The 12466-nt window shown below is 37.0% G+C and overlaps 1 protein-coding gene across 2 annotated transcripts in view; it reads left to right on the top strand.

Moving 5' to 3' along the window:
- Positions 1 to 12466, top strand: part of PACRG (parkin coregulated) — a 511451-nt gene that overhangs the window by 289553 nt on the left and 209432 nt on the right. For both annotated transcript variants that reach the window (XM_078054491.1, XM_078054490.1), the window contains exon 3: positions 2567 to 2738. In XM_078054491.1, coding sequence (XP_077910617.1) covers positions 2567 to 2738 — 172 coding nt within the window. The remainder of the gene's footprint in view (positions 1 to 2566; positions 2739 to 12466) is intronic.

Raw genomic sequence — 12466 nt, 5'->3', positions numbered from 1 at the left:
AGAGTAAGTTTCTAATTTGAGTTTTTAATGAAAATCACTAACCTCATTGTGTTTCTGACCTTTCAGTATAGCATTACTACCTTACACATTTGTTATGGGGATAAAAAGTTATATATGATAGTCCGAGTAAAGTTAGAATTTTATTGCTTTTGACCAAAGGTCACTGTAAGATTTAGAGATAACTTGTGAGTACTGTGTGATCTTTAAAAAGTTATAAAACATAAATTTTAAAAAGAGAGAGATTCTGTGAGTAAAACGACTTGATGTTTCTGGAGTTAACATCCAAGTGGTCATCAATCAGTATGTTACTGTGTAATTTTACCTGATGTATCTAAAATGGTCCTTGTTCTGTGTCCTACTTCAAAGAGATTTCTTTTAATTCTGGATTTCTTGCATAAACTTTGAAGAAAGATTCCCAAATTTTACAAAAGTTTGAAAACTACTATTTTTATAGTAATACTAAAGAAATATAAAGTGTAATATGTCATTAAAACAAGTTATCCTAAGAGCAAAATGATTTATATAACTGAAGTTTATTGCTGAATAAACAGTAAAAATGACCTTTCGTAAGTCTAAATGAACAAAAAAACCCACATTGATTTAGAAGAACTCTAAAGGATAATAGTCACCATGTGACAAATACATGGACAAAGACAAGGGATCTCCTTACTTTTCTTTAAATTTTAGTTTTAATCTTGAATTATTCTCAATATCTAGATTTTTGAAAAAAGAAGACCTTGTGTTATTACCAGTATATTACTTATGGGGCCAAAAAATAAGATGACAGAAGTTAAAATAGACATTGTGATAAATGTGAGTGACTTAAAGTATTAAAATAAAAAGTCCTAGATCACATTAAAATATAAAATTTAATAATTTTCTATTTGTAGGACACATATGTACAAATGTGACAGTGGGCTAAAAGAATTAGAAAAACATCAATAATATAGAAAAAATATAATACAGATGACATTTATATTATGAAGTTAGGCTACAAGGTAAAACTGATAGTAACACTGTACTTTTGGAGCTGAATGATGTAGCAATACCTTTTAGTTGTCATGAGGAATGAACAAAATAGTTGTACAAAATAGTGTTCTAAAATGTCTTCAAATACACAAAAATCCTTGAAGGCTGGCATTGGATAAAAATTCCATAAAATTTTACTATGAACAAAGTAGATTTTATGAATGTAAAAGGAATATAAAATGAAATTGATGTCCATATATACCTCCCTCTCGGATTCATTTTCCAAGCTCAATTCCAAGAGGACATCTAAACATTCAACTCTTGACTGTTTACTTCCTTAGGTGGCTGGGCAGTCCATGAGCAGACTGGAGACAGACGTCCTTCTTGGGGAACTGCAGGACATTTGATTCAATCTACAGTAGGCACTCGGGGATATGCTGGACGTGTCACCAGTTAGTCATCCCCAGGGATAGGCAGGCATGTGGCTAGAGACTCCAAAAAGCTGAGAGAGAGCTAGAAGGTATAAGAACCTCCTAATGTAAAAGGCAGTTTCTCTGAGGTCTTGATGGGCTCCTCACTTAATTATAAGGTGGTAATTGAAAGCTGGGTGCATTCATAAGGACTTGAAGACCTGGGGAATTTGCACCTCTCACTGGAAACGCTGCATGCATCATCATCCTTAGCTCTGTAAATGGATTGTGTCCTCAGTCCGAGTCTGTTGGCTTCTTTCCATTCATGATATCACCATCACTTCTGTCACCTTGCAGGTAGCAAGTCAGGTCATGGATACTCTAGACAGTGAAGGACCCAGGCTAGAGGCTGGAACAGATCTCCAGCAGCTCGCAACACATCTCTTTTCTCAATCCCAGAGCTTTTGTTTCCGTTCGCAGTTGGTGCTGGATGCTTTTACAAAGATCAGGACAAGAAGTCATGGAGGCATTATTGAGGGTGAAGGATATAGCAATGGAAAAGTGATATATCTCTGTTCCCCAATGGAGCAGCCAAGAGAGATTGGGATATTCTGATTTTGTTGAGGTGACTTGAGAGCACCAACATTCTCCTTATCCTGCAGGATCCAGGGAACGTTCACACAATCCTATTTTATCCCTCCCTCTCATACTTGCTAGGTCCTGAAAAGACACATTTCACAAGAATATACTGGTGTGCCGTCCCTATTAGATTCCTGTTGGAAATTCAGATGCTAATCTCTCTTCAACTGTTTTTTTCTTTTTTCATTCTGTTCTTACATATATCTTTTCAACATACATACGGTGGACTTCTTGAATCCTTTTCAATATTACATTTGTGCCAAATGGTAAAATACTAACCAAAGGACCGCAAAACAAGTATCAATGTTGATTATTTATTATTTATTATTCCAATCTGTTAAAATGTAAAGGTCAATGACTGTGACCCCATTGCTAATGGAATAAAGACATGCTGATGTACTTTAGGTTGTTAGATGAGTTGCTTAATAAAATTTTCCCAAAGTCCTGAAGAACGTGCTCCTCCTAAGTCGGTGACAGCCTCATAGCTGGTCTGGCCATGCTTCGCCCCATTGTTGTCTTCACATGGCATTTCTTCTCTCTCCTTTCAGGTAGAAATTGAGAAGCTGGATTACCATCATTATCTGCCTCTGTTTTTTGATGGGCTCTGTGAAATGACATTTCCCTACGAGTTTTTTGCTCGGCAAGGAATCCACGACATGCTGGAACATGGGGGGAACAAGATTCTTCCTGTCATTCCACAGCTCATTATCCCGATAAAAAGTAAGTGAACAGGTGAAAAAGCATCATTCAGCTTAGAAGGTGCCGCTTTTTGACAACTCGCTAATTAAGCAATAAAACACAACAGATTGAGGCTATCCCCCGGTTTTGCAGGAATTTTATAGGTTGACGTATGGGGCCAGACATCCCAAATCTACTCTATCCCATTATTGATACTGCACTGAAGCTTCCCACATAAACTAAATTGCACAGGCTTTATACTAATTTAAAATGCTTCCCAGTAATGACACAAGCATTAACATTAATTTATACACGCAGAAGTAAAGTATGTGTCTTTGCATTCTACACCACCAACTTCCAAGTTCTTTTCAAATGACATCCCTAATTTTTAAATTACAGTATAAACCCAATTATGTTTAGGATCTTTTAGGTAATAGGATTAATAATTTTACGAAAAAAAATTCTGGAATGGAGAAGAATTAATGTTACCAAATATTTGAATTTTTTTTTTATCTGTGATAGGTTACCTGGGGAAATTCTAGAGTAACCCTGTCACTGACTTTCTTTCTTTGTTTATAGGATGAAATGCTTTATTTCTATGGCCAGGTTCTTCAGGCATGAATCTCTTTGGACTAGTTGTCTAAAAGCAGCCCCCTCCCAAAGTGTTTCTGAGATTTTCATTTGCCAGTAAGACGGTCTATAATGACTCCCGAACAAGCCCGGCGTTGCTCTGGGTCTAGCCTCCTCATCTCGCCCCACAGCTGCTGCTGACCCTTATAATAGAGCCATCATCCGGGGACAAGGGTCCAGGAGGGGATGGCCGGCCTCTCCAAGGTTGGAATGGCCAGGCCTAGGCCCTCACCACCCACCATGACACCCCAGGCTCTGTGCGCACCAGAGTTGCCCATCCATACTGCTGCTGCTGCTGCTGGAAAGCAGAGGGGTGGTGCTGAGCACCTCCTGGGCAGGGACATCCCACACTTTCCCAACTGCCCTGGGCATTTGGCCTCTTCCCCCACCGCAAGCTCTGCCTCACTCCCTAGTCCAGGGTGAACCACTTCTGGCGTGACTGACTGGACACCTGCGTCTCCTAGGATCTGGGGGAACCCCACCCTCACTGTCTGACAGCTGCTCTTGCCATGTGCTTTGACCAAAACAAGAACTAAATAGTTCAACATTGGGTCATTTCCTACACCTGGATTATTTCGTCTTATCTATGGTGACCTTTTTATTGATTTGAATTAAGTTTCATTAGAATTCTAGATTTTTGGCCATTCTGCTGTCACTGCTTAAACTAAATCAGCTCTGAAACTTGCTCTCATGTTTTTGAGATTTTGTAAGAGATCTGTAACTGACCACTCCAGATTTCCACCAAGACATAGAAGTAAACCCAAGCAAAAGGACAGGCTACCTTCTGTGAAAAGTAACATGGGAAGAGAAAGGACACTTTAAAGCAGCTTCCTCTCCCCTCATGCATCAGCTGAGTGAAAGGCTGATCTTTGAAGTCCTTCAGGAAGGACATATAATACTGAGTGGCAGTAAAATCCTTTCCAGATGTGATTTATTCTAACAGTTCACAATTTTTGAATATGTTAAATTCTAGCTGAAATGCTGTATTTTATAGAGAATGCCCTACAAGTTTTATTGACCAATAAAAAGACCCAGAACATCCTCCCCAGGAACTGTCTTTAGAGGACATGATCCTTTGCCTCCTGCACTCAGCAGAATAGCAGGGACATCCAGAAGTCTGTTCTTTTCTTTAGAAGACTCTGTTCTTGTTAGGATCACTGTCTTCTCAGGACTTTTTCACTCATATCCATTGAAAACACTAAAAGGTAGAAAGAGAGTTTCTAAGTAATATTTTGATTATACTGTTTACAGTTAAAACATACCAAAGTAGAGCATTGCAGACCAAGGTGAATTGATTTTCAACTTTATTTGATCTGTATTTTAAAGATATTTAAATGAGTTAAGAGAAGTGATGTGTTCTAAGGACAAAATTTACAGTATTTACGTACTAGAGGTGATTTGCTCACAAGTGAAGACATTATTAAGAATTCAGTAAACATGTTTTGTCAGGTAAAATTAACTATATATGAATTTGATAATTCAAGATTCCAAAGGCAATGAGAATTTATTTTGGTAGATATCATTGCTTTTCTTCCTGGGCTTGCACTATTATATACTGATCCTGAATCTAACTTGGTTTGCTTCTCAATCTACTTACATCACTAAAACCAAATTTTTCTCAGGAAGGAATACTGATTGTGCAAGATCATGCACAGTGCCAGCACGGTGTAAAAAATATAAGCTGTGTAAATGAAATCTTTCGGGGGAATTCTGGATGGAGGCCAGCTGGTCTGGAGGCTGATGCCCGTGATTGGCATAACATGTACGGGCACGTGTACCTGATGTTTCAAGCTGTACCATTAGTATAATTTTGACTCTCTCCAAGGGCAAAAAGTAACCTTACCATCACCAGCTAGCAGTTTTTTAATAGTTTTCCTCGAATTCTAACTAATATCTATACCAGTAAAGCAAAATACATAAACTCCCTACAAGGATAAGAACTGGACTGAGCTGCCTGTCTACTTCCAGAATCTGGGGTTGACTTCAGCTAATTACAAGGCTGATCACACATTCAGTATCTCTTGGCTTTCTAATAGGAAAGCAGGTCAGAAGACACTTTTTCTTTCTCCTTTTCTTTGTTTCAAGACCCCAAGTGAGGTCATTCAGTAATAACCAGAAAAGTGTGTATCTCATACTTCATTCCATTTGTGTTGTTTTATGGCACAGTTATAGTTGCTTCCCTTTCCTCCCACTTTTTGATTTCCACCTTCTTGGGTTATTCTGGGTCAGAAACTTCAAAAAATACCGGTATAAAGGAGTCAGGGTTGACAATGGAACACTGATTGCTGACAGCAACAGCAGAACTTTATAGGGCAAGGATGAGATGAACCCTCTCAGCCATCTGAACTATGGGATGTAGGTTTCCATTTACTCCATCCGGTTAGGAAAACACACATGCATCAAAATCCAGCAGAGCAATACCAGGAAGGAGCCTCTAGAAACTCTGCATATTAAACTCAGAAAGGGATTCCAGTAATGGCCAGGAGGACAAAGACGCCAAGAGCAACCACAAGCACTGGGTTGGGGAATCTCTGTCTTCAGTAGCATTAAGAGCAATCACACCAACACCGCCGCATGGGGCCATTCATAAAAGGCTGCTACACACAAGGAAGGAAATATCTCGAACAATGAAAGGAAAAGAATACCTCAACAACATTTAGTTCAGGAGCCAGAAGAAACCCATAGAAACTGGTTTGGCATCCTCAGGACTCAGGAAGATATAGCATCTAGGAGACAGAGGCAGAAACCCACGGGGGTGGGGTGGGGAATGCTACACACAAAGAAATAAAAGTAACTGGGGTTAAGAGTTTTACCAACAGTAAATTCCAGACAACAATGAGCATTGGAAGAGAACCACCTTGGGTATGTTTCATCCCATACACATGAGTAGAGGACCTGATGTACATAACAAACTGCATGAACACTTGTTAAAAAAAAAAAAAGACTCATAAGTAAAATGTCCACCTGTCTCATACAAGTAGTTACTGAGAATATGCTCCAGCTCTCAGGAGGTAAAGCCAAGTTCAGGACCCCGAAATTAGGATGTCAGAGTGTGAAAAGCAGCTAACATTAAAAGCCACTAAATCTAGAGTTAAGTTTAAATAGTTGATGGAAAAGAGTTCCAAAACTGCATGAAATCTCACGTAATTATTTTGGAATAATGTCTCTAAAAATCCAAGGAAATTGGGTATAAGCCTTCAAAATCATGGAAAAGATCTAAGTAGTTAAAACAGAACCTACATGTTAAAATGACAAAAACTGAACAGACGGCAAAGAGGTGCTAGTTTCAAAAGCATAAACTCAGGTGAAAAACATGAAATCAAATAAATTAGCTTTAACTTGAAAATTAACTTTCAGATTGGTTTGTGGAAAAAAACTGTATATAAAACTAAATAATACTTGACTAGTTTAAAAATAAATGATATATTGGGATGAAAGAGAAAAAAGGAAGGAAGAGTTATTGTAATTGTAGAAAGGTAGAAGTTAATGTAAAAAATTTCACAGGTATAGAGGATCAATTTATATCGATAAAAATATTCTAGGTAAAGATGTAATTGGTATAAGCCTTAGTTCTCGGAAAAACCATGGCATCATGTTTAAAACAACAAACAGCTACTTAAATTAGTCGTTTTTTTGCCTGTGGAAGAAGAGTAAACCTCTTGACCCTGAGACAGAGTGATGCTGGTTCTTCTTCCACTGCCTGACCTTCAGCTCCAAGATCTACAGTCTTTACCAATCCAAGTGGACAGACTGCCTCTAACGCACCATGTCCCAAACTTCAGCGTGTGTATTAATCACCTGCAAGTGTGTATGAATCGCTTGGTGAAATGCAGGTCCCACACAGCAGCTGTGAGATGGATCTGGGGACTGGATTTCTAAGAAGCCCCCAGTTGATGCTCTGCTGCTGCTGCAAGGTCCAGGAACAGCCGACCAAGGCCAAGATGACACTTGACACCCCAGATCCTCCCACTAGATGCTGGGAATGAGAACAAGGTAGGGAATGAGCTGGTAGAAACAGATGAATGATCATCTTCTATCTTACATTTAGGGTATCAAGAGATGTTGCTTCTTTCATGCTGTGAATAATTAGAAAAATATAATGTTAAGCTTTTAGGCCTTAAAAGTAACCATTAGTGGGTTAAAATAGATGGTCATCATATGAAGTAGTAGGGAAAGAAAAATGAAAAATTAAGTTAAGGCAATAACTTAAAAAAAAAAAAGCCAAGGTAGAATGTAAAAAAACAAAACAAAACAAAACAAAAAACCCCAATAAGATGACAAAAGGAAACCCAAATAATTTGTTATGATTACAGATAAATGGGAGAAATGATCACTAATCACAAGAAAAAAGTCTTGGTTTGGGAACTTTGAGAGGTTGTTCCCACTGTTTGTTCCCAACCGTATGGTTTTGGTGGAGACTGCCAGTTACCAAGTAATGATCAAAATTTAGCTCTCACAACAAAAGCAAAAATAAACAAGTTGGGACTATATCAAACTAAAAATCTTCTGCACAGCAAAGGAAACCATAAACAAAATGAAAAAGCAACCTACCAAATGGTAGAAAGTATTTGCAAATCATGTATCTGATAAGGGGTTAATATCCAAAATATATAAAGAACTCATACAACTCAATAACAAAAAAAAGATCCAATTTGAAAAATGAGCAGACTGAGGGTTCCTGGAGTGGAGGGGAGTGGGAGGGATGGGGTGGCTGGGTGATGGACATTGGGGAGGGTATGTGCTATGGTGAGTGCTGTGAATTGCGTAAGACTGATGAATCACAGACCTGTACCCCTGAAACAAATAATACATTATGTTAATAAAAAAAATAAAATAAAATAAATGAACAGAGGATTTGAATAAACACTTTTCCAAAGAAGACATACAGATGGCCAACAGGCCTGAAAAGATGCTTGATATCACTGTCAGGAAAATGCAAATCAAAACCACAATATCGCCTCACACCTGTTAGTATGGCTGTTATCAAAAACACAAGAAATAACTTGTTGGCAAAGATGGAGAGAGAAGGGAACCCTTGTACACTGTTAGTGGGAATGCAGACTGGTGCAGCCACTATGGAAAAAGGTATGGAGTTTCCTCAAAAAAGGTAAAAAAGAACTAACATAATGATCTAGCAATTACGCTTCTGGGTATTTATCTGAAGAAAACAAAAACACTAATTCAACCCACAGGTTCACTGCAACATTATTTATAATTGTCAGATATAGAAATAACTTAAGTGTCCATTGATGAATGAATGGATAAAGAAATTGTGGTGTATATCTATGATGGAATATTACTCAGCCATAAAAAATGGGGAAATCTACCATTTTTGACAACATGGATGGACCTCAAGGACATTATGCTAAGAGAAATCAGGGAAATACAAACACCATATGATCTCTTATGTGGAATCTCAAGAAATTAAAGCAAAACAAAACAAAAAACAAGTTCATAGATACAGAGACAAGATTGGTGGTTGCCAGAGGTCGGGTGTTGGGAGTGGGAGAAATGGGTGAAGGTCAAAAGGTACACACTTCCAGTTATAAAATAAATAAATATAAATATATAAAAAATAAAAACATATAAAATAAGTAATGGGGATGTAATGTACATCATGTTGACTATAGTTAATACAGTTGATGTTTAAAAATTGCTAAGAGAGTAGATACTAAAGCACTCATCACAAGAAAAATTTTTTTTAACTATATGTGGTGACAGATGTTTACTAGGCTTATTGTAGTGATCATTTTCTAATTTATACTAATCAAACCATTACATTGTACACCTGAAGCTAACATAATGTTATATGTCACTTATATCTCAATTTTTAAAAAATTTATCTCTCTTTCACAAACTTATCTTCTTCCCCCCTCCATCCTTACAATATAGTTATATCACAATTTTGGTCAGATTAATAATCAATTGTTACACTATTGTGATCACATCAGTCCTATTCACTGCAAATCACACATCTACTATGATTACATTTCTTTCCTTAGACAACTTGTTTTGCTTAGCACTGATAATTGTCTCATTTAGTTTGTATGATTTGTATATGCTTACTATTTTTTTCAAATATTTTAAGATCTAGCAAATGAATGTTGTTTTTCAAATGTTCAGAACATCAGGCAACTTATCAATTTTCTTTCTTTTTCTGGAGACTTGGGTCCTTCCACTCTCCATCTTTCTGTTCCAATCTGGTCCCAGTGACCCAACAGTATTGTTACTCCTCTCTCAGGTTTACTGTCTTTTTCCTTAACTGTTTGTCTTGTTTTCCTCATCTTTTTTATAGTGCACATTTCCCAGTAGTTTCCTGTAAGTACATGAAAAGTTTAGTTTTAATCCTTGTCTGGAAATCCTTCTATCACACTTGATTATTAGTTTGGCTATGTTGAAAATAGTGTTCATTTAGAATTTTGAGGTCTTGTCTCCCTTGTCTCACAAGTTATTACCTTGCTTTGAACATCTTGATGCTATTGGAGTTTTTGGCAATTTGCCTGTGCCTGTTTCTCCCAATCTCTGAAAGCTTTCTGGATGTTCTCTTTATTTCTGGTGATGTGAAATTTCATGTCAATATGCTTTGATGCGGCTGTGTGTTTCTTCATTGTACTGGGAAATTTCAATTTAGAGACATAGGTCTTTCAACACTAGAAACCATTCATGTATTCTTCCTGTAATAATGTTCTCCCTCTATTTTATTTCTCTGTAATTCCTGCATATATATAAATTATATATAAAATTATTATATATAAATGTAAATATATATTATGTATAAATTATATATAAAATTACTTTGTGGGTTGATTCTCTAATTCTGTCTATAATTCCTGCATGTATAAACAATATATATAATTATTATATATAAATATTAAGTTATATAAATTATAATTATAGAAGTTATATATATAAAATTATCTTGGGGGTTGATTCTCCAATATCTTTATCTTTTTGCTCAGATTTCCTGATTCTGCTTAGTTCTACTTCCTGGGAAATTTCCTTAACATCATCTTCCAAAACTTTCATTGAGTATTTTGTTAGTTACCATAATTTACTTTTATTCTGATTATTGCTTCTTAATAGTATTTTGTTTTCTTCTTTATAAATCCGTTATGTTCAGGCTCCTATCTCTCTTTGAATGTTTATTATCGGTTTTGCAGGGTCTGGTGTTTGGTTAGAGGTTTTTGCTTCTTACCTAATTACATTCTTTATTCATTCTGTAACAATGAACTTTCTTTCTGCTAGCTCTTAAGACTCTTAATCCTACATGCAGATCAACAGGACAATATACGGGCTAAGAGCATAAACTATGGAATCAGACCAGCCAGCTTTTAATCTGGCTGTACCATTTAGTAGCCATTGGACCTAGGGCAAGTTGTTTTACTGCGTGTGATACTGTTGCTTGGTCTATAAAATGGGAATATTATTATTAATATTATATGACATGTCAACTCATTTTATGAAGCTAGCGTAGCCTTGATAGCAACAAGTTCATTATAACACATTACAAGAAGGAATCTTCTAGGACAATCTCATCCATGAACATCAATGAAAAATTTCTAAACAAAATTATGAGAGAACCAAATCCATCAATATATAAAAATTATAGTATCTCATGCCAAAGTTGGTTTTATTACAGGAACATAAGAGTGGCTTAATATTAGAAAAATCAGTTAATGCAATTTACATTAGTGTATTATGATGATGGCAAAATGCATTTGATAAAAACCAATACCTATTTATGTTTTTTAAGATTTTATTTATTTATTTGAGAAAGAGAGGGAGAGTGAACGGGAGAAGCAGGCTCCTCGCTGAACAGGAGGCCCGACATGGGACTTGATCCCAGGACCATGAAATCATGACCTGACCTGAAGGCAGATGCTTAACCGACTGAGCCACCCAGGCGCCCCCTCTTTGGGTTTTTAAAACAAACTAAGACTAGAAGAAAATTCTCCTTAATATGATGGGAATTTTATCAATCAGAACAGGCTAGGTTATGTTGAAATAACAACCAATCTCCAAAATCAAAAGCTTAAAACAGTGACTTAGAATGAAAGTCTGTTTCTTACATGTGCTAAGTGCCAATTTCAGGTTGGCAGAGGGCTTGTTCACAGCAGTCGCTTAGGGGCGTAGCCTGGTGGATGTCACTGCTGACAGCACTAGAGGAAACAAGAGTCCCAAAGGATCTCTTTCTGGCAGATGAAGTGCTCCATCCTGGAAGTAACATATTTCATTTCTATTCATTACTCATTGGCCGGATCTAGTCCAGGGCCCATCCAACCTCAGCAGGCCAGAAATTATAATCATACCATGGACATTATGAATAAGATATTTTAAAGTCTCTGGGTTCTGTTATATTCTTCTGAAGAGTACTTATTCTGACAGTTAACCTGTTCAACATAAACTTCAAACTTTGTCTCCCTGTGGTAGACAGCAATCAGAGTTCTTCCGTCTCTCAGCTCTGGCTCATCATCTGGGCCTGCTGGGATCTCTTACATGTGTATAACCCTTAGGGGTTAGCTAAAGCTGGGCTTTCATGCAGGTTTTTAGTTACCTGCTCTTTGGTGCTCTTTCTTCCAGGATTACCCACACACACACACACTAACTTTCTACCTGCTGTGCCATCCCAAAAGTCTCACCTTTGACATCTCAAGCCAGTATTCCTGCTACTATCTTGTGCCCCAGGCCACATACCTTAGCTATTAGAGGCACAAAGCTTTCAATTCACAAATCTTAACTGATACACTTCCCTCTTTCAAGGACAGACTCCTCTTTACTTTCAGCCTACTTTAAATTCTTTGGCATGACCTTCAAGGATTCCTTCTAAATGTCTGGCTGCAAATTGTTTTTGACCTTATCTCTTATTACAGTTGACCCCTGAACAATGCAGAGTTTAGAGGTGCCAACCCCCTGCATAGTTGAAAATCTTGGTATAAGCTTTGACTCCCTCAAAACTTAACTACTAATAGTCTACTGTTGACTGGAAGTCTTATTGATAGCATAAACCCTTGATTAACACATATTTTGTATGCTCTAAGGATTTTATATTCTTATAATAAAGTAAGCTAGGGAAAAATGTTATTAAGAAAATCATAAGGAAGAGAAAATATGGTACTGTACTGTATTGATTGAAAAAATCT

This window comes from Halichoerus grypus, chromosome 9, assembly GCF_964656455.1.
Source record: "Halichoerus grypus chromosome 9, mHalGry1.hap1.1, whole genome shotgun sequence".
In the NCBI taxonomy this organism is placed as follows: Eukaryota; Metazoa; Chordata; class Mammalia; order Carnivora; family Phocidae; genus Halichoerus; species Halichoerus grypus.
Note: the sequence above shows the minus strand (reverse complement) of the source record. Positions and strands in the feature narration are given on the sequence as shown.